This window comes from Abramis brama (genome assembly GCF_963993115.1).
Source record: "Abramis brama genome assembly, chromosome: 17".
Classification (NCBI taxonomy): Eukaryota; Metazoa; Chordata; class Actinopteri; order Cypriniformes; family Leuciscidae; genus Abramis; species Abramis brama.
In genome coordinates this window covers 35,325,350-35,348,073 of record NC_139979.1, presented here as the reverse complement: position 1 = coordinate 35,348,073, position 22,724 = coordinate 35,325,350, and the positions used below count along the sequence as shown (strand labels likewise).

The following is a 22,724-nucleotide window of genomic DNA, read 5'->3' as shown; positions in this document are numbered from 1 at the left end:
GTATTGAACCCATCGACAATACTACGGCACGGCACATGTAGAAATAAATAAATAAAACATCTAGGTGAACATCAGATTATGTGATGGTGTTTGATACCAGCCAATCAGAAAGATGAGATGCACCGATTACAATTTTCAAGGCAGATTCCGATTTTTCATTGAGTTTGACCTGCCGATACAGATTTAAGCCGATTCTGATTTAATTTTTTCTAACCACTTTACAGCACAAACAAATATTTATTTTCTATATATATAATAAAACACCACTTTTACCCAAACTGGTTAATAAAAACAAGTTTAAATGGATACATTCTCTATAAATATTTTTGTCTTCATTTTCTTTTCTGACGTAGCCTACTCCTTGTTAAAACACACTATACATGCAAATTATGTGCATTTTTTTGAGTAAAATCATATTTATTTTGTCCATCAAAAGTGTGCTTTCACTTTAATTGAGCGTGAGCAGCGCTACAAAAATAGACTCGGCGTCGAAACCCTCCGCTTCACTGCTGCTCATGCGACGCGTGACGCTCCTGCTTGACGCTCACGCGCTGCTCCAGCTCGCGGTGTGAATGCACTCACTGAACATGCACGCCGAAAAAAAATCGCGCTACTCACGCGCCTCTCGCGATCTGAAACGGCCGTAATTCACAAGGTTTCCTACATGTGCGTTCTGTGTGCATGTGTGATGTTGATGTTGCGCGATGTTATTCATGCGGCGCCCGAGTGCATTTGAATCGGCATATGTCAGACTGAAAATCATGTGAAAATCGGCCAATTCTTGTCACTAGCCGATCAATCAGATATCAGATAGGCTATGCAACAAATTATTATAATGTTTTTTTCATAACAATACTCATATTAGCAAATATTTATTTTTGAATGTTTTTTAACTTTTTTTTTTCAACTTGCTGCGGCCCCCCTGGCGCCCCCTGGCGGCCCCCCAGGGGGCCGCGGCCCCCACTTTGAAAACCCCTGGCCTAGGTAACGTTATAGATCCTGGGAGGGCGTGGTGTGTGGGCACAAATAAACTGATGTGGATTTTAAATTATTTTATCAACTTGAAATACAGGCATATTTTTGTAGATGTGTTCCTAAAAATATGCATATATTTTTACGTTTGCATGTGATTTTTTTAAACCCGTGTTTCCCCCGTGTCCGACCCAACCCGCACCCATGCAGGACTCTATTTTAAAGTATAAAGACGGTAGCGGTCGGAACTCTGGTGTACCTATACTTTGGACGGAGCGGGCGGTCTGACTGACAATAGCCCACTCCCGACATCTTTTGACAGCATATCCACACTTCATTCTGACCACCTGTACACCTAGCTCTGAGGAGCTGTTTGGTACTGAAACCATTGTCAGTCAACAACATTATTTTTTTTGCAAGGATGTTTTAAATAGTTTGGCAGAAAATAGCCTACTTCATTTGTCAGTAGGGCAATATGGTTTTCGTTTATGTTGCTTGAGTGATTTGAGTGATAGGCTTTGTCCTATTTAATTTATGTTATTTATATTTCATTATTTTTTTCTGTGACATTTTTTTCTCTGCTGACAGTACAATGTTAAAATAATATTTATATTGACACGAACACAATTTTTGTATAGCATTTATAATTGTTATAGGCTTCTTAATCTCTCTCTTTCCGTTAGAGACATTTGAATGTGAGATTCTGGAAATGAGATCTAAATTTTGCGGACCCGTCAGGTCGGGATATAAAGCGGGTGAACACAGAGTGTATTTTAAGCGGTTTAATTTGTATCCATAGGCCTACTCCGTGTAGCTGACCCGCCATCTACTGGCTAAACAAAATATTGGCCCGCAGCCAAAGTTACTTGCCGACCCCTGGCATAGAGCATCTAGTAGACGGAGCTCTAGCCTGTGTGATTGTGTTCAGTACTCCCTCTGGGAGGTGAAATGGTGATGGTTGATCGCCCACACATGTAGGGCCCACAGCTCAGGGTACGGGTGCCAAACTGCACCCTGGACCTGGGACAGCAGGTCCTTCCTCAGCGGAATCGGCCATGGAGCTGTGTTCCCCAGTTCCATCAGTTCTGGGATCCATACTTGATTCTCCCATAGCGGGGCTATCAGGAGTATCGAGCATTTGGTTTCCCTGACTCACTTGATTACCTGTGGTAACAAGGCGACTGGAGGAAACGCATAGAGAAGGCGCTTGGGCCAGTTTTGGGCCAGCGCGTCCCTTTCTTTTGAAAAGAACATTGGGCAGTGAGCGTTGGTCTGTGACGCGAACAGGTCTACCTCCAATTTGCCGAAAATGTCCCAGATATTTTGCACCGTCATGGGATGCAGAGCCCACTCCCCTGGAGAGAGCTTGGCCCTGGATAGCATATCTGGGCCCACGTTCAGGACGCCCGGCACATGCGCCGCTCTCAGCGAGCGCAGGTTGTGCTGGCCCCATATGAGGAGGCGTCTCGCTAATGCAAGAAGGTTCCGGGACTTGAGGCCACCCTGGCAATTTATATAAGACACCACTGAGGTGTTGTCTGTTCTGACCAGAATGTGGTGGTTCTTTAATACAGGGAAAAAGAACTGAAGGGCGTTTTCGACCGCTTTCATCTCTAGACAGTTTATGTGTAGACGCTTTTCTGCATCTGACCACGGGCCCATGGAAGGTCTCCCATCGTACAGGGCGCCCCAACCCATGTTGGAGGCGTCTGTCGAGATCACTTTGATTTGTGAGGTGGCGCCTAAGTTCACACCAGTCTGGTACCAGCCGGTTCTCATCCACAATTTCAGAGCTGCAACGCATGTCTGATTTGCCGTGAGACAGAGCGAACCTGTCTTCCACGCTTTTGCTGGTACGCGCCGTTTCAGCCACAGCTGAAAAGGGCGCATGTGTAATAGACCCAGCCACAGCACCGTCGAGGCTGAGGCCATGAGACCCATCATCCTCTGAAACATTCTGAGGGGAAGATTCTTCCCTACGGTGAATGTTGCTGCAAAGCGCTGGATTGCCGCTGCGCGTTCATCATAGACCTGGAGTCCAACTCTATCCCCAGGAAGGATATTTCCTGACTTGGGGATAGAACGCTCTTGGTCCAGTTGACTCTGAGGCCCAGCTGATCCAGATGGGCCAGCAGTAATGTCTTGTGTAACACCAGTTCCTCCTTTGACTGGGCTAAAATTAGCCAGTCATCCAGATAATTCAGGACTCTCACGGCCCATCGTCTGAGGAGCGCTTGCGGCTGTAAAACCCTGACTCGCTCTGGGCTAAGGGAACGTGTTCCACTGCCCCTTTTTTCAGCGAATTCGCTATCTCGGCGCGAAGTAGGTGTGCTACTTCTTGATTCGCCGATGTTTCGACCTGTGCTGTGAAACGCGGCGGTCTGCGAGCGAATTGCAGCGAGTAGCCCTGTTTCACTGTCTTTGGTACCCATTCTGAAACCCCTGGTATTAATTCCCATGCTTTCGCGTGAATTGACAGGGGTAGAATGAAGTCTGGGTTCCAGTCGCTCACATTCGGGGACCTGGAGACCAAACCATGAGGAACCACCAGTTCGTTCATCATGTTCATTTTGAATAGGGCAGACAGTGCTTTGTGTGGTGGCTCTGTAGAATGAATGGGGAGATGCTTTATTACAGAAACAGCTGTGTGAGCTCGCGGCGCGAGGCGCAGAGAGTTTTTCACAAAGTGTGTGCGCTGAGAGGCAGACACGTGATCTGCACTTGAAACACTGCCAGCTCGTGCTGGGTTCATACGCTGAGGCGATATGTGTGTGCGAAGCGCAGATACAGTCGTTTTCACGGGCAGGGGTGAGCGCTGTACAGCGGGCACATTTCCTACACATGAACGGCATGAGCCGGTTTGACTGATATGGACCCTGTGGTGGTGTGAGACACTGCATGGGTAGTGCTTGTGTGCAGGGGTGAACACTGAGCAGTGGGCACTTTTCCTACACTTAGTGGTCAAGCGGCCTGAGCCAGCTTTATTGTTTTCGACCCTGGATGAGTGTAACACACAGAGAGGGTAGTGTTTGTGTGCGTGGGTGGGCACTGGGCACCTTCCTTACATTCAAACACCTTCGGCCTGAGCCGGAATATGACCAGACATAATGCTCTTTTGAGATTTATATGATGTTTTATTAACAAAGTTCGGGAGGAGCACATTCAAATAATCAAGCAATCAATCAATCAATCAATCAATCAACTCATCAAACAATTACCATGTCTACCCTATCAGCATGAGAGGAAGCATATATATATATTCACTCTGTCAACTCACCTAACTTCCTTGACAGTTTTCAGCATCCCTCCACCACACCGACTCCTCACTCTTGGCTTGTTCTTTCACAGCCAGGAATACGGGGGGAGTACTCTGGGTTCGGGCCAAATACCGAGCCCGGAGCCCTCTCCTCGGACAGCACGCCAAATACGCATTTATTCTATCTGACTTATTTGTAAGTGTGAACTCGTGAAGTGGGTCGCCGTGAGAACGGGTTTTGTGTGCAGGCGAGTGAGTTGAGGAACTGTCTCGTTGGCTGCTAATACACTCTTCGAATCACCTCTGGGAGAGCGGGTCGTGCCGATTTTGATGGTGGTCCGGCTGCAGCGGGACTTAGCCATCGGCGCCTTCCTAGGGGGGCTAGGAAGACTTAGGAGGCTCAAGTAGTATAACTCATATCTGCCGCCAGAGCCGGGATCGAACACGGGTCTCTGGCGCGAAAGCCAAGATTTCGCCACAGGGGGAAATGACGTAAATAGTGTGAGCAGATAAGAGAGCGTCATGTGAATCATGTGGAGGGCCTCGGCGTGGGCTCACGTTTAAAAAACGCTCATAATACTCGAGCCCTGCCATATGAACGGGAGGGTGCGAGGGGCGGGCTCGCTTTCTGTACGTAAGAAAGCTGGCCGCGAGCTCAAAGGAGAGCAACATAATTTATTTGCCGCCAGAGCCGGGAATCGAACACGGGTCTCTGGCACGAAAGCCTTAGATGTCGCCACTGAACCACAGGGGAAAAAGACATAAGCTTTCAGTTAGCATGAGCATATCAGAGAGCGTCATGTGAGTCACGCGGGGGCACCGGCGTGGCCTCATATGTTTAAAACACTGAAAAATACTCGAGCCCCGCCGTATGAACGGGAGGGTGCGAGGGGCGGGTTCGCTTTCTGTATGTAAGAAAGCTGGCCGCGAGTTTAGAAGAGAGGAGCATAAATTTTTGTCTGTCGCCAGAGCCGGGATTTGAACACGGGTCTCTGGCACGAAAGCCTTAGATTTCGCCACTGAGCCACAGGGGGAAATGATACAAGCTATCAGTTAGCGTGAGCATATAAGAGCATCGTGCGAGTCACGCGGGGAGCACCGGCGTGGGTTCATATGTTTAAAACGCTCATAATGCTCGATCCCTGCCCTATGAATGGGAGGGCGCTAGGGGCAGGTTCGCTTTCTGTACGTAAGAAAGCTGGCTGCGAGCTCACGATGCACGCAGGGTGCACTTGGAACGAGGCATTTGAATCAACGCCACGTTTTTGAGGCGGACTCGGTGGAAAACAAAGCCTGCCGAGCCCGCAGGGTCGAGAGAGGCAATGCTTCGCACTCACGGTAGCTGCCGTTAGAGAGCGCGTGGTCCGTGTGGTACATAGGTGGCATTTAGAAATGCCTTTACTCTTTTAGAGAGGAAAACGTGTGTGTGTCGCAGCGGCGAACACACACGGAGCAGTAAAGGATATAAGCGCCGGATAGAGCAGCAGGTACGGCGAGTGAAGGCAGTGAAAATCCAGCCGGCGTCCTCAAAACTCGAGCTCGTCCCGCTGAAAGTGCCTTTCGATGACGCAGCTTCTTCTCTCAGAGATCCAGTGAAGTGTAGTCACTCGCTGAAGGAGACGAAAATCATTGTGCAACCCACGCGTGGGATATTTATAGGCTCAAGGCCACACCCATTCTGGGGGGTCATGACGTAACGCGGGAAGGCTTCCCATTGGCGCTGGAGTCATGCCAGCACGCACTGATAGGTTGCAGCAGTTGCTGCAGAGCAGCCAATAGGCGCGCGAGTCGCTGTGTCGCCTATGTCTGCCTGCTGCAGCAAATGCGTTTTACATTCTGGAATATTAAGGATAATTTTCTTGCTTCAGTATTCTCGAGAAAAGGAGTTTTCCCGTAGCGTAAGCTAAAATTACACAACATGAGAGTACTCTCGTAAGAGAACGTTGTAGTGCTCTCGTGAATGCGCGTCTCTGTTTACGTCTCTCTCTCTCTCTCTCTCTCTCTCTCTCTCTCTCTCTCTCTCTCTCTCTCTCTCTCGTCACACATAGAAAGTGAAAGTAAGTTCTCCTGTCGCCATTTTAAGCAGGAAAAATGCGAAATACGATACGGAAAAAACAGAGCAAGTGTTTATCAACGTTTAAGAAGGAATTTACGTGTAGTTTTATGATGTTAAAGCTGGAGGATTTGAGATCCTGTATCTTGTAAAAGTTTGATCAAGGTGAGTGTTCATGTGTGGTGACTTCCTCATATCTCTGGATGACATTTTAAGTGATTGTTTGATATGAAATCTTTAATAAAGGGTTTATTTTACTTCAATGTTTCTTTTGCGTTTGGTGCTGTTTGTGATTTTCCAGAAGTTTAACATTTTATGTGTAAACACGTATAGGCATATATTCACACCTCGCAGACAAACGTCAACAAACACGTCAACAAAATCAGTGTCGATGTGGGTCGGGGTTTGTTTTCTTTTTCACCCGAACATGTTCAATCAGCGTTTCTCGTGTCAGTTATTTTTCCGAAAATTCTAAAAAAAATAATAATAATTTATTGAACAGATATAACCGCAAATACATAGTTACAACTCAAAACAGAATTATATCAACAATAATATAATTATAAACAGTAGACAAAAAGCCAGTTAAAGCAAGTTAAATAAAAAGCAAGTAAAATAAACAGACAAAAAAAAAGAGGTTTGACAGACAAAAATTTACACTTCTGTACAAAAAAACTTGGCTAGAAAAATAAACAGATTTATAAGAAAGTACTTGTCTTTTAGATTCTTGTCAGAGTTATAAAATCCAAATAAGACATCCTTAAACACCAAAGAAAAATTAACTAATAAAGAAGCACGTACAAACAGACAAAATTTCTTCCAAAAAGTGGCTACATGAACACAATCCCAAAAAAGGTGAGGTAAAGACTTGTCTTCCACTCCACAGAAGGAGCAAAGGGGATCCAACTCAGGAAACATTTTTTGGATATAAAGATTGACTGGGTAAAATCGATGTAACAACTTGAATGATATCTCTTTAACCTTTTAAATATTTGTTGGATAGAGACCACACTTTCTTCCAAGGAATATCATCAAAACAATTACTCCAATATGATATTACAGAAGGGACAGTAATAATATCATTCTGAAAAAGTTGTCTAATCTTTCTATTCCTAAGAGAGGGACTAGATAAAAAACAGATCTTCCCTATTGCTGTCTCGCAAGGATGTATCCAAGAGGTAGAAGAGAGTAAAGAATCAGCAGAGTTTTTTTTAAAGTGCAATAGCTCCGCTAGGGATGGCATCCATCACTATGGCAAAGTCTTGTGGGGTGACAGGAATACAATGTTTAGTTAAGAATTCAGAATAAGAAAACAAATGACCATTTTAATCTATAAGTTGAGAAACCAAAAAAAAAATATTATTATTAAACCAATCTGAAAAGAAAAGTGTTTTATTTTTATAACGGATATCATGGTTATTCCAAATAAAATACCTGTGGGGACTAAAATTAGGTTTGTAAATCAAGTGCCAGGCCAAAAGCACCTGCTTATGGAAATTTGACAATTTGATGGGCAATTTAGAGATATTATAATTACATACTAACAGAAAGGGGAGACCACCAACTTTAGAAAAAATATAATTGGGAATAGCATTCCATATTGAATCAGAATCATACAAGAACTGCCTCAACCAATTGATTTTAAACGTATTGTTTAAAGAAGCAAAATCAAGAAAGTTAAAACCGCCATGTTCAACGCTATTTATGACAACAGATTTTTTGATGTAATGTCTCTTGTGTTTCCATAAAAATTCAAAAAGCATTCTATCAACCTTTACACAAATTGTCTTGTCCACATGCAGAGAAAGAGCAGGGTAGGTCAATCTAGAAATACCATTTGCTTTAGCGAGGAGAGCCCTTCCTCGTAAAGACAAGTCTCTTTGGAGCCAGGAATTACATTTTTTCTTAGCTTTAGTAATTACTGGATCAAAGTTTAAATTCCTTCTCGCATTGACATCTTTACAAACTGTAACACCCAAATAATTCACTTGAGACTTAACAGGAATATTGTGCAGGAATGGAGCAGAACAAGACTTTAAGGGAAGAAGTTCACATTTATCTAAATTCAGAGAAAGACCAGAAGCTTTTGAGAACACTTTGATAAGATCAAGAGCAATAGGGATCTGCAAGTCGTTTTTTAAAAAGAGTCTGGTATCATCAGCTAACTGAGTTATAATAATGTGTTTATCTGCTATATTAATCCCTTGTAACTGACTATTCAACAGGGAAGTAGTAAGGAGTTATAATCACATATATAATATCTTATAATCACAATTTAACAAGCAGATTGGACGCCAGTTATCAATCAAAAGAATGTCTTTCTTAGGTTTAGGTATTAAAGTAAGTAATCCCTGTGACAAAGTAGGTGGAAGTGTCTCAGACGCAATACTTTCCACATAAGTTTCAAGCAGGAAAGGTGCTAACTCAGAAGCAAAACTTTTGTACAATTCGGCTGTCAGCCCATCTGTGCCCGGAGACTTATTGTTCTTAAGAGCTTCAATAGACTCAATTATTTCATCAATAGATAAATCACGATCGCAGGTGCTATTATCTTCATTAGATAATGTCCTAACATCTTTCAAAGACTGGAAAAAGACAAAGCTGAGTCTTTGCAATATTTAGAGCTGTAAAGATATGAGTAGAAGTTTGCACAAAATGTTCCGATTTCCTTTGGGTCAGAAATAACCTTACCATTTAAATTTAAAGAATTAATAGTTAAATTTCTAACATTATACTTTTCCATGCTGAAGAAATATGCAGTACTTTGTTCCCCTTGTTCTAGCCACCTTCTTCTAGAGTGAATAAAAGCACCCTACGCCTTTTTCTTATACACTGAGTTTAACTGAGTTTGCAGATCAATAAATTCTGCCAATTCAGCTTCTGACAAACCATCCTGCATTTTCCCAGAGAGAGTCATTATTTTGGAAATTATAGTCTCTTCTTTAAGTCTTTTACGTTTAGCTAGAAGGCTGCCAAAATTCCTAGCACACTTGCTAATTTCATGTTTAAGAAGTTCCCAATTGAGGCCGTATTTATTTTCCTTTTGTGCTTTGATCCAGTAATACTCAATCAAAAATAAAATGTTTTTCCTTAATTGATCATGCTCAAGCAAAGAAGAGTTACACTTCCAGTAAGAGGCTCTAGGTTTTGAAGAAGAGATAACTGAAGATAGAGGGGATTGGATAAGAGTTGCTTTATGATCAGTCATGGGTGAAGGGAGAATGCTAACAGAAACATTGAAATCCTTAACAGATTGTGAAACAAGCCAGTAGTCTATTCGGGACTGTCTAGAACAATTTTTGTTACTCCAAGTATAGGATTTAGTGTTCGGAAATGTTTCCCTCTAAATATCAATAATATCAAATTTATCCATTAATATCTTTAATTTAGGATTAACAGAGGCTGTTTAGGTGGCAGTCTATCAAGATTATTATCAGGTACAATATTAGGTCCCCACCAATGAAAACTAAGGCATTTGGGTAAGCATTAAGCCACAACAGAATTTTCCCTTCTATCGCAAAAATCAATAGATCATTCTCATGAGAACTATTATACCCATAGATATTAATTAGTATTACAACAGTATTGTTTACACAAATGACCATAAGCAGAAAATGTCCATTCGGGTCGCTAAAGTAGTGCAAAACGTCCCCCAGCAAAAAGGTTTTTCAAAGTCAGAACTCCAGTTGAACGCTCCGAACCGTGAGCCATCCAAACATCATTGTTCCACTGATTTTTCCAAAAAGTAGTATCGCTGGCAACGGAATGGGACTCTTGAAAAAAACAAAAATCAGTCTTGAACGATTTGGCATACAGAAACAAAGCCTTCCGTTTAGTAATGTCTCTTAGCACCCTGGCATTGAGAGAAATAATAGAAATAGACATACAAAAAGAACTGTTTAACAACGAACAGCAGATAACCGAGCTTACTGAGGTTGACAACGCATAAGCAGCTGACGACAAGGCCAAGTCAAGTGCGCTTACAGCCATCAATAGTTCTGCTCCATAACGAAAAGGTAGAGCTCAAAAAAGCTCACTTGGAATGAGATGAACAGATTAAACAGGCTTACATAGGGTTAATTTCAGAGCCCTCGATGAATGCATGGTGTCCGACAAAATGCGCCCTTTTGCCCTCCTTGCGGGCCTTTTCAACAGCCGGCCACAGCAACTTCCTCCTTTCTCTGTCAAAAACAGTGAGATCCTCAGTAAAACGAAGACCGTTCGCACGCAGAAACTCTGACGATTTCGCCGCTCTCCACACACCATCTCTTATCACACGTGAGGAAAACTGAATAATGATCGCACGTGGCCTTGAGGTATTCGGAATCCTCTTCCCAATGCGGTGGACAGAGTCAATCTTATCTGGAAGAGTTTTGCTCTCCTCTGGAAAGATGGCCGCACAAATACGGATAGATTCGGTTCTGGCATTCTTTATTTTCCTTTTCAGGTACTCCATGCAAACGCAAGTTCCAGCGGCGAGACTCTCCAAGTCTGCAATTCTTATTTCGCAGAGCTCCATCTTCTTTTCTTCAGTATTTAGTCTAGCTTCGACGTGGCCAACTTTCCCTTTAATATCATTCAACTCGGCACATACAAAATCCACCGTCTTTTTTAGCCCTTCAATTTTAAGAGCGTTGAGAGAGTGGAAATCATGGCGTCGTCTTCTGCTTTGCCTTTCTTTGAAGGGGGCTTACCTGGGCTCTCCGGAAGTGGAGTAGATAAGAGGGTCTCACCGGGAGATGAATAGCTGTGGAAGCTCCCATCGGACACACGTGAAACACGCGACATCTCTTTTTCTTTCCTTTTGTCTGCAGCAGATTTCATCTTTAAGATATTGAGGGGCAGTATGAAGTATTTATGTAAACAAATACATGTAACAGGACTTTAAGTAGTGTAGTTTGGCTGTTAAAAGAAGATTTGTCAGCGGAGCCCGATAAAGGCAAACTTAGCAGTACGCCATCTTGGAACCCCCCCAAATTCTAAATCTAACGGGTTTGTGTGTGTGAAAAAGCCCAATGAGCTTGAGTTAACGCAGTCACATGATCCTTTTTCTCCCACACTCCAGATATGTTCAGCTAAATTATGTTTTTTTTTTTTTTTTTTTTAAAGGTTTAAATCTTTTTATTCCATTTTTTAAAATAATTTTATTTAAATTATGAAGGTTGTTTAATTTAATCATTTAATTTAGTGTCTGGATGTTTCTTCATTCAGAGTCAGTGGAGGAGATCAAACTCATCAGATTCTCCTGCAGCTTCTGTCATGCTGGATTAACGAGGAAGCAAAAGCAGGTGCAGTCAACTCTTTATTAGAGACAAGCTTTAACAGAGGCAACAAACAACACTGGTGGGTGGGCAGCGCAGGGACCTCGATGGCCAAACACAGAGAGATGAGCTGGTGCAGGGTGATGTGATGATGATGATGATGAGGAATCCGACGTGAACACGAACTGGAACAGGTAACAGGAAACTCGAACAACACCACACGATCACAGACGAGGAACACCAGACATCTAGACATCGACAACGATCTGACAGTGGAGAAAAGAAACCGGTGAGTATAAATAGGCTATGGAGATGAGTTGCAGCTGGCGCCGAGCTGATTAGAGATTGAATGAATGAACAGGATTGTTTGGGCCACGCCCAACCCACGCGACACAGACACACACACAAATAACAAAGGCACGAGACAAGAAGGAAACAATGCATCTGAAAACCGTGACAGTACCCTCCCTCCTAGGAACGCCTCCTGGCGTCCCCAGACTCCCTTACCTGTCGATTGTAATCATCAATAAGGGAGTGATCCAGAATGTCTCTTGTAGGAACCCAACTTCTCTCCTCCGCACCGTAACCTTCCCAGTCCACCAAGTACTGGACTCCGCGTCCCCTCCGCCTAGAGTCCAGAATACGATTTACCGAATAAGTAGGCTCCCCATCTACGAGACGCGGCGGGGGAGGAACCGGAACTGGCGGGTTAATCGCTGATCGAAACACAGGCTTAATCTTGGATACATGGAAGGCGGGGTGAATTCTCCTGTACGCGGGAGGAAGGTTGAGGCGGACTGCCACCGGACTAATGATCTTGGTGACAGAAAACGGGCCAATAAATTTGGGTGCGAGCTTATTCGATACGGAACGGAGAGGAATATTCTTAGTAGAAAGCCACACTTTTTGACCAACGACGTATACGGGAGGCTTCGACCGGTGGCGATCGGCTTTAGCCTTGGTGCGCGACCTCACCTGGAGTAGAGTCTCACGGGCTCTAGTCCAGGTGCGGTGACACCTCTGGACAAAGGCGTGTGCGGAGGGAACCGCGACTTCGGACTCCAGACTGGGAAAAATAGGTGGCTGGTAACCTACACTACACTCAAACGGAGAAAGACCCGTGGATGACACTGGTAATGTATTGTGGGCGTACTCCACCATAGACAGTTGTTGACTCCAGGAAGAAGGATTCTTGGATACCAAACACCGCAACATTCTCTCCAGATCCTGGTTGGCTCTCTCGGTTTGACCATTGCTCTGGGGATGAAACCCTGAGGACAGACTAACAGTCGCGCCCAGTAGTTTACAAAACTCTCTCCAAAATTTGGACACAAATTGGGGTCCCCTGTCGGAAACCACGTCAATCGGAAGGCCATGTAAACGAAAGACGTGATCCACGACAGCCACCGCTGTCTCCTTGGCTGAGGGTAATTTGGGCAAGGGAATAAAGTGAGTCGCCTTCGAGAACCGGTCCACCACGGTCAAAACTACCGTGTTGCCCTGGGAGGGTGGGAGGGCGGTAACAAAATCTAGCGCGATGTGGGACCAGGGTCTCGAAGGGACAGGCAGCGGTTGAAGTAACCCATCTGGGGGTCGATTGGAAGACTTACCAATGGCACAAACCGAGCAAGCCAAAACAAAACTGTGAATGTCCCGGGCCATGAGAGGCCACCAGAATCGTTGTTTAACCAGAAAACTAGTACGAGTCACTCCTGGATGACAGGCTACGTTGGAACAATGTCCCCACTGAATAACGTCTGACCGTAATCCCTCCGGCACAAATAAACGGTTCGGTGGGCAACCGACCGGGGGCGTTACCCCTTCTAAGGCCTTCTTGACCTTCGACTCGACCTCCCATGTGAGTGTGGAGACAAATAGGGTCTCGGGTAAAATGCACTCGGGAGTAACCAGGCGTTCGGAGCGATCAAAAATGCGAGATAAGGAATCGGGTTTGATGTTTTTAGAACCCGGGCGGTACGATAGAGTAAAGTCAAAACGACCGAAAAAAAGTGCCCACCGAGCCTGCCTGGAGTTTAATCTTTTAGCAGACCGAATGTATTCCAAATTCTTGTGATCGGTCCAGACGATAAAAGGTACCCCCGACCCTTCTAACCAGTGACGCCACTCCTCCAACGCCAACTTGACTGCCAACAACTCCCTATTACCAATGTCATAGTTACGTTCGGCAGAGGACAAACGATGAGATAAAAACGCGCAGGGATGCATCTTTTCGTCTGTGGAAGAACGTTGGGACAACACCGCACCTACCCCCACCTCTGACGCATCGACCTCCACCACGAACTGACGTGAAGAATCAGGGGCTATCAGAATGGGAGCCGAAACGAAGCGGCTCTTCAGTTTGGCAAACGCGGCTTCAGCCGCGTCTGACCACCTGAACGTAGTTCTGGGGGAGGTCAAGGCAGTCAGAGGTGCGGCTAGTTGGCTAAAATTACGAATGAAACGTCGGTAAAAGTTGGCGAATCCCAGAAACCTCTGCAGGGCCTTGCGAGAATCTGGGATTGGCCACTCCACCACAGCCTTAACCTTATCAGGGTCCATACGTACTCCCTCAGACGAAATGATGTACCCAAGAAATGGAACCGACTGTGCGTGGAACTCGCATTTCTCCGCCTTGACAAAAAGCCCATTCTCTAGCAACCTCTGAAGCACTCGTCGGACGTGCTGCACATGTTCCTGGAGAGAAGAAGAAAAAATCAATATGTCATCCAGGTAAACATATATGAACTGATCGACCATATCTCGCAGCACGTCATTGACGAGAGCCTGGAAGACTGCTGGGGAGTTGGACAACCCGAAGGGCATGACCAAGTATTCAAAGTGACCCCTGGGGGTGTTAAAAGCAGTCTTCCATTCATCCCCCTCCCTGATGCGGACCAAATGATAAGCATTACGTAAATCCAATTTCGTGAAAAGTGACGCTCCCTGCAACCTCTCGAAAGCTGAAGACATCAACGGCAAAGGATAAGTATTCTTTACCGTGATGTTGTTCAGCCCCCGGTAGTCAATACAAGGTCGCAGAGATCCATCCTTCTTCCCCACGAAAAAGAACCCCGCCCCCGCCGGAGAAGAGGAAGGGCGAATGAACTTCGTTGCTAGAGAATCAGAAATATATTTCTCCATGGCCTCCCTTTCTGGAGCAGAAAGTGAATATAACTTGCCCTTAGGCGGAGATTTACCTGGTAATAAATCTATGGCACAGTCGTAGGGACGATGCGGAGGTAGAGAAGCAGCTCGAGACTTACTGAACACTTCCCTCAGGTCGTGGTACTCCGCGGGCACGTTAGACAAATCCACTGCTTCCTCCTGTAACACAGACATAGGAACAGACGAACAGGCAGACAAAAGACAGGACTCATGACACTCAGTGCTCCACTCCGTGATGGATTTACGGAGCCAGTCCACCTTGGGATTATGTCTAGTTAACCAGGGATGTCCGAGTACTATGGGTGCAAGAGGTGAATCCATGATGTAAAATGACAGAGTCTCTGAGTGGTTACCAGACGTGATGAGGGTGATGGGACCAGTGGAGAGTGAAATCACAGGAAGTTCTTGGCCATTTAGAGCGTGAACAGAAATGTCTTGAGGAAGTGACTGAAGGGGGATCTGGAGGTTATGTGCAAGAGTGTAGTCCATAAAATTACCTTCCGCCCCGGAGTCCAATAGTGCATGACAGTCGTGTTGAAGTGTTGACCATCTTAGTCTTACCGGGAGGAGAGTAGATGTCGATGAGGTCTTCTCGGCGGAGATCCCACCCGATAGTAGCCTCACTGTTACTATCGGGCGTGGCCTTTTACCGGACACGTGATGGAAAAATGTCCCGCTCCGCCGCAGTAAAGGCAAAGGCCACGGGACCTCCGCCTTTCCTTCTCCTCCCGGGAAAGCCGAGCTCGCCCTACCTGCATGGGCTCGGGATCGTGGGTAGGGCTGACCGCGTCCATGCCGCTGGACCGCAGACTCTCTGTAGCTCCAAACGAACGACCGGAAAGGGCATGTCGCTCGACTCTCGACAGTCTAGCATCCACTCGTAGTGCTAAGTCAATAAGTCCGTTCAACGTAGTGGGCAGGTCCAGGGCGTAGATTTCCTTCTGGACGCGGTCAGCCAGCCCATGCAGGAACATGTCCCACTGCGCCTCGTCGTTCCATCGGCACTCTGCCGCGAGGGTCCGGAATTCGATCGAATAATCCGATACCGAACGATCACCCTGACGAAGCTCGGCGAGTACTCTTGCCGCCTCTCTTCCCGTGACCGCCCGGTCGAACACTTGCTTCATGGCGGCGGAGAGTGCCTGGAACGACGCGCAGCAAGGGTCTTGGTTCTCCCACACCGCCGTCCCCCAGAGTGCCGCTCTCCCAGTCAGTAGTGACAGCACAAAGGCGACTTTGGCTCGCTCATTGTTGAAGGTTCTAGGCTGTAAAGCAAATTGCAAAGAACATGCATTCAGGAACGCTCGACAGAAACTGGGTTCTCCGGCATACCTCTCGGGTGCAGGCAGACGAGGTTCCGACTGGGAGAGAGGATCAGATGGTATAGGAGGAGCGGCCGGTGTGGGCGGCGCAGTGGGAACACGCAGCTGTTGGATCTGCTGGGTGAGCTCGGACACCTGCGCCACCAGAGCTTGAACCGCACGACCAGTGTTGTTCAGCCCGTCCTCCTGGGCATCCATGCGTTGAATACTGCGATTGATGAATGCCTCCATGGCGATCTGAGCTCCGCCCGCTGCTTCCATGCTCTGGTCAGATCGTTCTGTCATGCTGGATTAACGAGGAAGCAAAAGCAGGTGCAGTCAACTCTTTATTAGAGACAAGCTTTAACAGAGGCAACAAACAACACTGGTGGGTGGGCAGCGCAGGGACCTCGATGGCCAAACACAGAGAGATGAGCTGGTGCAGGGTGATGTGATGATGATGATGATGAGGAATCCGACGTGAACACGAACTGGAACAGGTAACAGGAAACTCGAACAACACCACACGATCACAGACGAGGAACACCAGACATCTAGACATCGACAACGATCTGACAGTGGAGAAAAGAAACCGGTGAGTATAAATAGGCTATGGAGATGAGTTGCAGCTGGCGCCGAGCTGATTAGAGATTGAATGAATGAACAGGATTGTTTGGGCCACGCCCAACCCACGCGACACAGACACACACACAAATAACAAAGGCACGAGACAAGAAGGAAACAATGCATCTGAAAACCGTGACAGCTTCATCATGGCTGATTCACAAGGATCCAGAGATGGAGATTGTTCTCCAGGATGCAGGTACTTTCAACAAACATTGTTAAATATTGTGTTACATCACAGAACCTAGAGAAAGTTTACACAAAAATATATATATATATTTTTGCCTGTTTTTGTTTTGAAACTAACATAAATGTTAGATAAAAAGATTATAAAGTGCTTTTAGTTGAAAGATAAATGTTTATGTTAATATGGTTCCTCTCATAAAGAATGAACACAGCAATCTAAAGGATTAAACTGAATCTGTTCTCTGTTCCAGTTCAGTCCAGCAGAAGAGCTCAAACCCAGAGTCCAGCTGTGTGTCTATGAAGAGTAACTGGTCTATGGATCGCCCACTAAAGTTTAAGAGTGGAGACAAACGGCCTGATCTCAGGTATGTTATTTCTATAAAAGATGTGCTTATGACACTTTTGAATTAGAAGCATAAATTATCTTAGTCAGTCAGTCTAAAGGCCCGTTCACACCAAGGACGATGAAGAGAAAGATATAGTTCTAAAAATCATTCTTAATATTAAAGAATAGCAGAGTACCACAACTATAACGATAAAGATATGATGAACGATGTTTTTGGGATCACTTGAATGATTTTTTTTCCAGCTGTCAAATGATAAAACACTGACAGCTAATCAGAATCCATTCTAATTTAAAGAGCTTGCGCATTTCATATGACACGTGACATTGTGGAGAAGTTAATCGCAGAGGTACAGAAAAATCCACCTCTGTTTGACAAGTCAAGCTCCTTTTCGAGGATACATTAAAAAAATGGATGGATATATGGATACATGGAACGCAATCGGTCGTACCCTTGGAATAAATGGCGAGAAGTATTGACGATGAGATCATTATGCAGGCTAGCAGCAAATAGTGTAACAAAATTACATCTAGTTTCGACAACATTGTATTGCTTCCTTTGAAGTTTCAGTGAAAAAGGCGTTGTGTGTGTATATATATATATATATATATAAGGTGTTGACTAGGCGTTGTTTTTATTCCACTATTGACTTAATCAGCTAAATTCACTGTTAGATTAGTCTGCACTAGACTAACCCCTAATTTCCACCAACTGCGGAACGGCTGCGGATCCGCTCCGGAACGGCGGTGGAGTCAATAGGTTTCCATTAAAGTCAATGGGTCTCATTCATGAAACACGAGCAGAACGAATTTTTGTGTAAATCGTGTGTAAAGTGGTTCTGGCGTAAATTTTCGGATTCATTAAAATGTTCGTATTTCCCAAATGTTAGTTGGTACGAAAGAAATCTACACCTGCTCCCAGCCACGCGTAAATAGTACGTTTAACATCCGAACGTTTTGCTCATTAATAAACTGCATTTTAATTCAACGTAATCGGGTACATATTTACACAGCATTTTGAAAAAGTATTATATATAGTAATTACATACGGTTTTTCTTTTTACTTGTATTACGAGAGCCAGTAATAGCATCTGCAAACGGAACACAAGTCCACAAGTTTTTTTTATTTTTTTATATTCAAGCTGTTTTTTTTTTTGTTTTTTTTTTTACAAGTCCGCAAGTTACAAGTGTTGCAGTCAAGCTTCATGTCGAACCATTTTCTTTTCACTTCTGGGACTGTTCGATTAAAAGATGAAACTCCATTAACTGCATCTGTAATATGCTGCCAAGCATTTTTACCTAAAGCATGTAGCCTATTACCTAAAAAAATCCTTTTTTTTTAGGACCTGATACGCCACTATGTACGCTTGAAAATAAAATGTGGCGTTTTGAATGAACTTCTGATAATAAAACTTCAATTTCTGCATCTGAGAAATTTCTCTTCTTCATTCGCTTTTTTTTTTTTTTTTCTTCCAAAATTATACATGTAATAATACAATAGCATTCGCTTTTGAGAAGACATGTTGAAATCCTTCGTTTCGTGTCATAATATGATGCCCATATATAGCTGTCAGTCGGTTTTAATTGGCGGGATTTATGGTAATTGAGAATGAGCGTGCACGCGCGTCCCATTTACGAGTGATTGGAATTCATTAACCCACACACACATTTCACTATCAAATCTGACGTTTACGAAGTATTTGTGAATCAGGAGAAGAATTTTCGGGAATGTCTCTTTACGCGCAAATCACTCACATATTTACTCGTATATTTACGAATGTTTCATGAATGAGACCCAATGTGTGTATTTTCACTGACTGCAGAACGGCTGCGTTCCGACTCCAGTGATCCGCAGCCCTCCGGAGCAGATACGCAGAGCTTCTATTTTTGCCGGATGCCGGAGAGCTCCGCAGCAATTCAGCACTTATATCACGTGATCATACGTGAATTCGCAAGATCTCGTGACTTCAGCTGTTAGTCATGGCCGCAGCCGTTCCGCAACAAATCCGGACCTGGTGGGTATTGAAGGACAGCGGAGCACGGAGCCGACACGCAGCCGTTCTGCAGCTGGTGGAAATCTGGGGTAACTAGATTCACTGTTTAGAGGCGCTCGCAACGTAGCATGCTGAGGACATCTGCTGGTAAAAGACGTGTAAATTCAGCAAACTGATATTGATTCATTCCAAAGTATGAATAAAATTTGTCTTCAAAAGAGGACAACTTTCTAATCAGAGTAACGGATTCTCCCGACTCCTCTCGTCTCTTTTTCAGTTTGTGTGTGACGTAAAGCAGAAGCTGGTCATCCATTTTCGCTACTTTGAAACTGCAGCGCGAGTGCTTAGAATGAAAAGACCGTTATCGTTCGTTGGTGTGTACGCAAATATAGTTATCGTTATAGTTATCTTTATAGTTATCGTTCTTGGTGTGAACGGGCCTTAATACTGGCAATGACATCAAGTAAGTGTAAGCTGAGATTTTTTCCACCTTTATAGTATAAAGTAGGTGTAACATTTAGTGGATTTTTCTAATCGCTGGTTCAGATTTGTTGAAAGCTTCACAGTGTCTGGTCAGAACAGTGATGTTTCACAGCAAGAGTACCATTACTAGAGTACAGTAAGGTGCTTTATCTTTAAAGGTCAGCTAAACATTGGTCTCTTTAGTCGGTTGAGCCTTCATCCTCCATTGTGCCTTTGAGAAAAGTCATGTGATCATGGTTGATGTTCACCTGAGTTTAATCATTCTATAATTCTATAGTTGTTTTGAATTTGTTTGTTTTGAATTCATAATTCCTAATATTATCGGTTGCTTTAATACATTTTTAGAATCATGCTTAACATTTTTCAAACTAGTAAGTTAATTTCTCAAAAAAAATTTAATCAAAGTTTGAAACAGTGCAAAACACCACTGAGTTACAAACATTAAAGTCCCTATAAAGGCAAAAAAAAAAAAAATCTAAACACATTATAAATGTTAGAAATGTTAGAAATGTATTGCTAAAACACATTAAAAAGACTGTGAACTGTGAGGTACTGAATTGTGGAGTTAGACCATTAAACAGTTTTTCACCATTGCTGTGTTCAGGATGTTGTGGGCGGGGCTAAAACGGTGGCTCGATGACGCACTGGACCCGCTGAGGCTGCAGTCTACAGTTTGCTAGCTAGCTATGCCTTCGTCACGGAAATGCGTATTTCCTGGATGCGATCACTTACAAAACAGATCGGTGTCCTTATTTAAATTTCCGAAAAACGATCATATCAAGAAGAGGTTGATTAATTTTGTGAAGAGCCACCTTGATGGAGAGCTGAGGATCACCGCCAAAACCCGCCTCTGTAGTGGTCATTTTACAAAGGATAGTTTTATAAACTTTCGTCGGAGACAACTGGGATTCACTGATAATCCGCTGTTACTGGTGAATGGGGCCGAACCGACTATCTCCCGCCTCGGCGTTCATCCTCCCGTCGTGCCGACAACTGGAGCCATCATCGGCAGTGCGTGTCCGCGAGTCAACTTTCCCGCGAGTGGGCGTGGCTTCAGCGTACACGCCCCCAGCGTTTGAGAGCAGAGAATACTCCTGATTTTTTCAAGATTTTGATAGCTTATTTTATTTACTTGGTGGCTTTTTTATCATTCAAATTTGGCTGGGGGATAATAAAACATTTTTCTCTGGTGTGACAAACTCAGAGCACATACTTAATTTTGACTTTACAGGGACTTTAAAGCAAAAGTGTTACAACACTCCCTGGTCTTCCCTAAGATATAAGATTCCAGTAAAAGTGCACAACATTTATAAGTCTGTATGCTTTTTGTTTTACTTAGTTTGAAAACCAGTTCAGTCCAGCAGAAGAGATCAAAACCAGAGTCCAGAGTCCGTGTGTCTGTGAAGAGTAACTGCTCTATGGATCCGCCAATGAAGTTTAAGAGTGGAGAGAAACGGCCTGATCTCAGGTATATCACTTCTATAAAAGTTATTCTTATAGTATTTGATTTTTATGAAATTGTTATTAATATACAGCAGTTTAATGAGTTACAATCTTGCTGGTTTCAGTCTATTAGTGATTATCATTGTGCTCTTGTGTAAAGCTCTATGTATTGTATTGTTAATACATTCACACACTGTAAAAGCTGTTGGTCTGTTACTCAGTTAATGACACAATTACATCAATATCAATATGTCTGATTCTTTACCCTCTTCATTCTGATTTAAGGTCAAACCTTCTATCCAGACCAGTTAAAAACAAAACTGTGAAAAAAATCACTCAAACACATGATTAATGATCAACACATTTCAGAAACCTAATGATGTTCTGTGTCCCATAAATAGTTTTGTAATTTATGGCTATTTACTTCTCTGACTTGTGTAATAATGTGGTATTTTAATTTTACAGCAATGACTCTAAACCTGCTGAAGTCCTCAACACATTGAGATCAAATCTGAGACAGAAGTTTGAGTGTTTGTATGAGGGAATATCAAAGCAGGGAAACCCAACACTCCTGAATGAGATCTACACAGAGCTCTACATCACAGAGAGTGGAAGTGGAGAGATCAATAATGAGCATGAGGTGAGACAGATTGAGACACAGTCCAGGAGAGCAGAAACAGAGGACACACTGATCAAATGCAGTGACATCTTTAGACCTTTACCTGGACAGGACAAACCCATCAGAACTGTGCTGACAAAGGGAGTCGCTGGCATTGGAAAAACAGTCTCTGTGCAGAAGTTCATCCTGGACTGGGCTGAAGGGAAAGAGAATCAGGATGTCCAGCTCATATTTCCACTTGCTTTCAGAGAGCTCAACTTGATGAAGGGCAAAACACTCAGTCTTTCAGATCTTCTTCATCGCTTTTTCCCTGAAACAAAAGAAATGGAAATATCCAGTGATGAGTATAAAGTGTTGTTCATCTTCGATGGTCTGGATGAGTGTCGTCTGTCTCTGGATTTTCAGAGCGAAAAGTCTTCTGCTTTGTTCATCTGAGCATTCAGGAACATCTAGCAGCTCTATATGTGCATCTCTCCCTTATCAACAATAACATCAATGTGTTTGACCAGATTACCAAACCAACTAATAGAGACAAAGTTTCCCTATCTGATCTCCATCAGAGAGCTGTGGATGAGGCTTTACACAGTAAAAATGGGCATCTGGACCTTTTCCTTCGTTTCCTTCTGGGTCTGTCAGTGAAGTCTAATCAGAGTCTCTTACAAGAACTAAAGACACAGACAGCAAACAGCTCTCACAACAATAAGAGAACAGTTGACTATATTAAAGAAAAGATCAGTGAGAATCCCTCTCCAGATAAATACATCAATCTGTTTCACTGTCTGAATGAACTGGGTGATCTTTCTCTAGTGAACGAAGCTAAACCTCATATGAGCCGTGCAGGATTACGTGCTGTGAAACTCTCCTCGTCTCAGTGGTCAGCTTTAGTGTTTGTGTTGTTGTCCTCAGAGGAGACACTGCAGGGGTTTGACCTGTACAAATTAATTGGAGACAGAAATGATCAGTAAGTAACACTGAGTGCAATCATTACAGTCTAAAACATTATGAACAAAGAGAAACTAAGAGA

At 44.0% G+C, this 22,724-nt stretch overlaps 2 protein-coding genes across 3 annotated transcripts in view; both read left to right on the top strand.

Annotated features, from left to right (window-relative positions):
* Nucleotides 1-6,262: 6,262 nt before the first annotated feature.
* LOC311066813 (NACHT, LRR and PYD domains-containing protein 3-like) lies at nucleotides 6,263-22,135 on the top strand (the record flags this gene model as incomplete). 2 transcript variants are annotated; one of them, XM_084088192.1, is made up of 6 exons in its annotated part: nucleotides 6,263-6,446; nucleotides 11,493-11,531; nucleotides 16,775-16,831; nucleotides 17,070-17,183; nucleotides 20,978-21,106; nucleotides 21,547-22,135. In XM_084088192.1, the coding sequence occupies exons 3-6, from the start codon at nucleotides 16,782-16,784 to the stop codon at nucleotides 22,133-22,135; spliced, it is 882 nt and encodes a 293-aa protein (XP_083944318.1). In that variant the 5' UTR covers nucleotides 6,263-6,446; nucleotides 11,493-11,531; nucleotides 16,775-16,781. The 2 variants fall into 2 exon arrangements, with proteins under 2 accessions (XP_083944318.1, XP_083944319.1); XM_084088193.1 differs by lacking the exons at nucleotides 11,493-11,531; nucleotides 16,775-16,831.
* LOC311066814 (uncharacterized protein) overlaps nucleotides 21,762-22,724 on the top strand; it is a 42,855-nt gene continuing 41,892 nt past the window's right edge. The window contains exon 1 of the mRNA XM_084088194.1: nucleotides 21,762-22,661. Coding sequence (XP_083944320.1) covers nucleotides 22,528-22,661 — 134 coding nt within the window. The 5' untranslated portion in view covers nucleotides 21,762-22,527. The remainder of the gene's footprint in view (nucleotides 22,662-22,724) is intronic.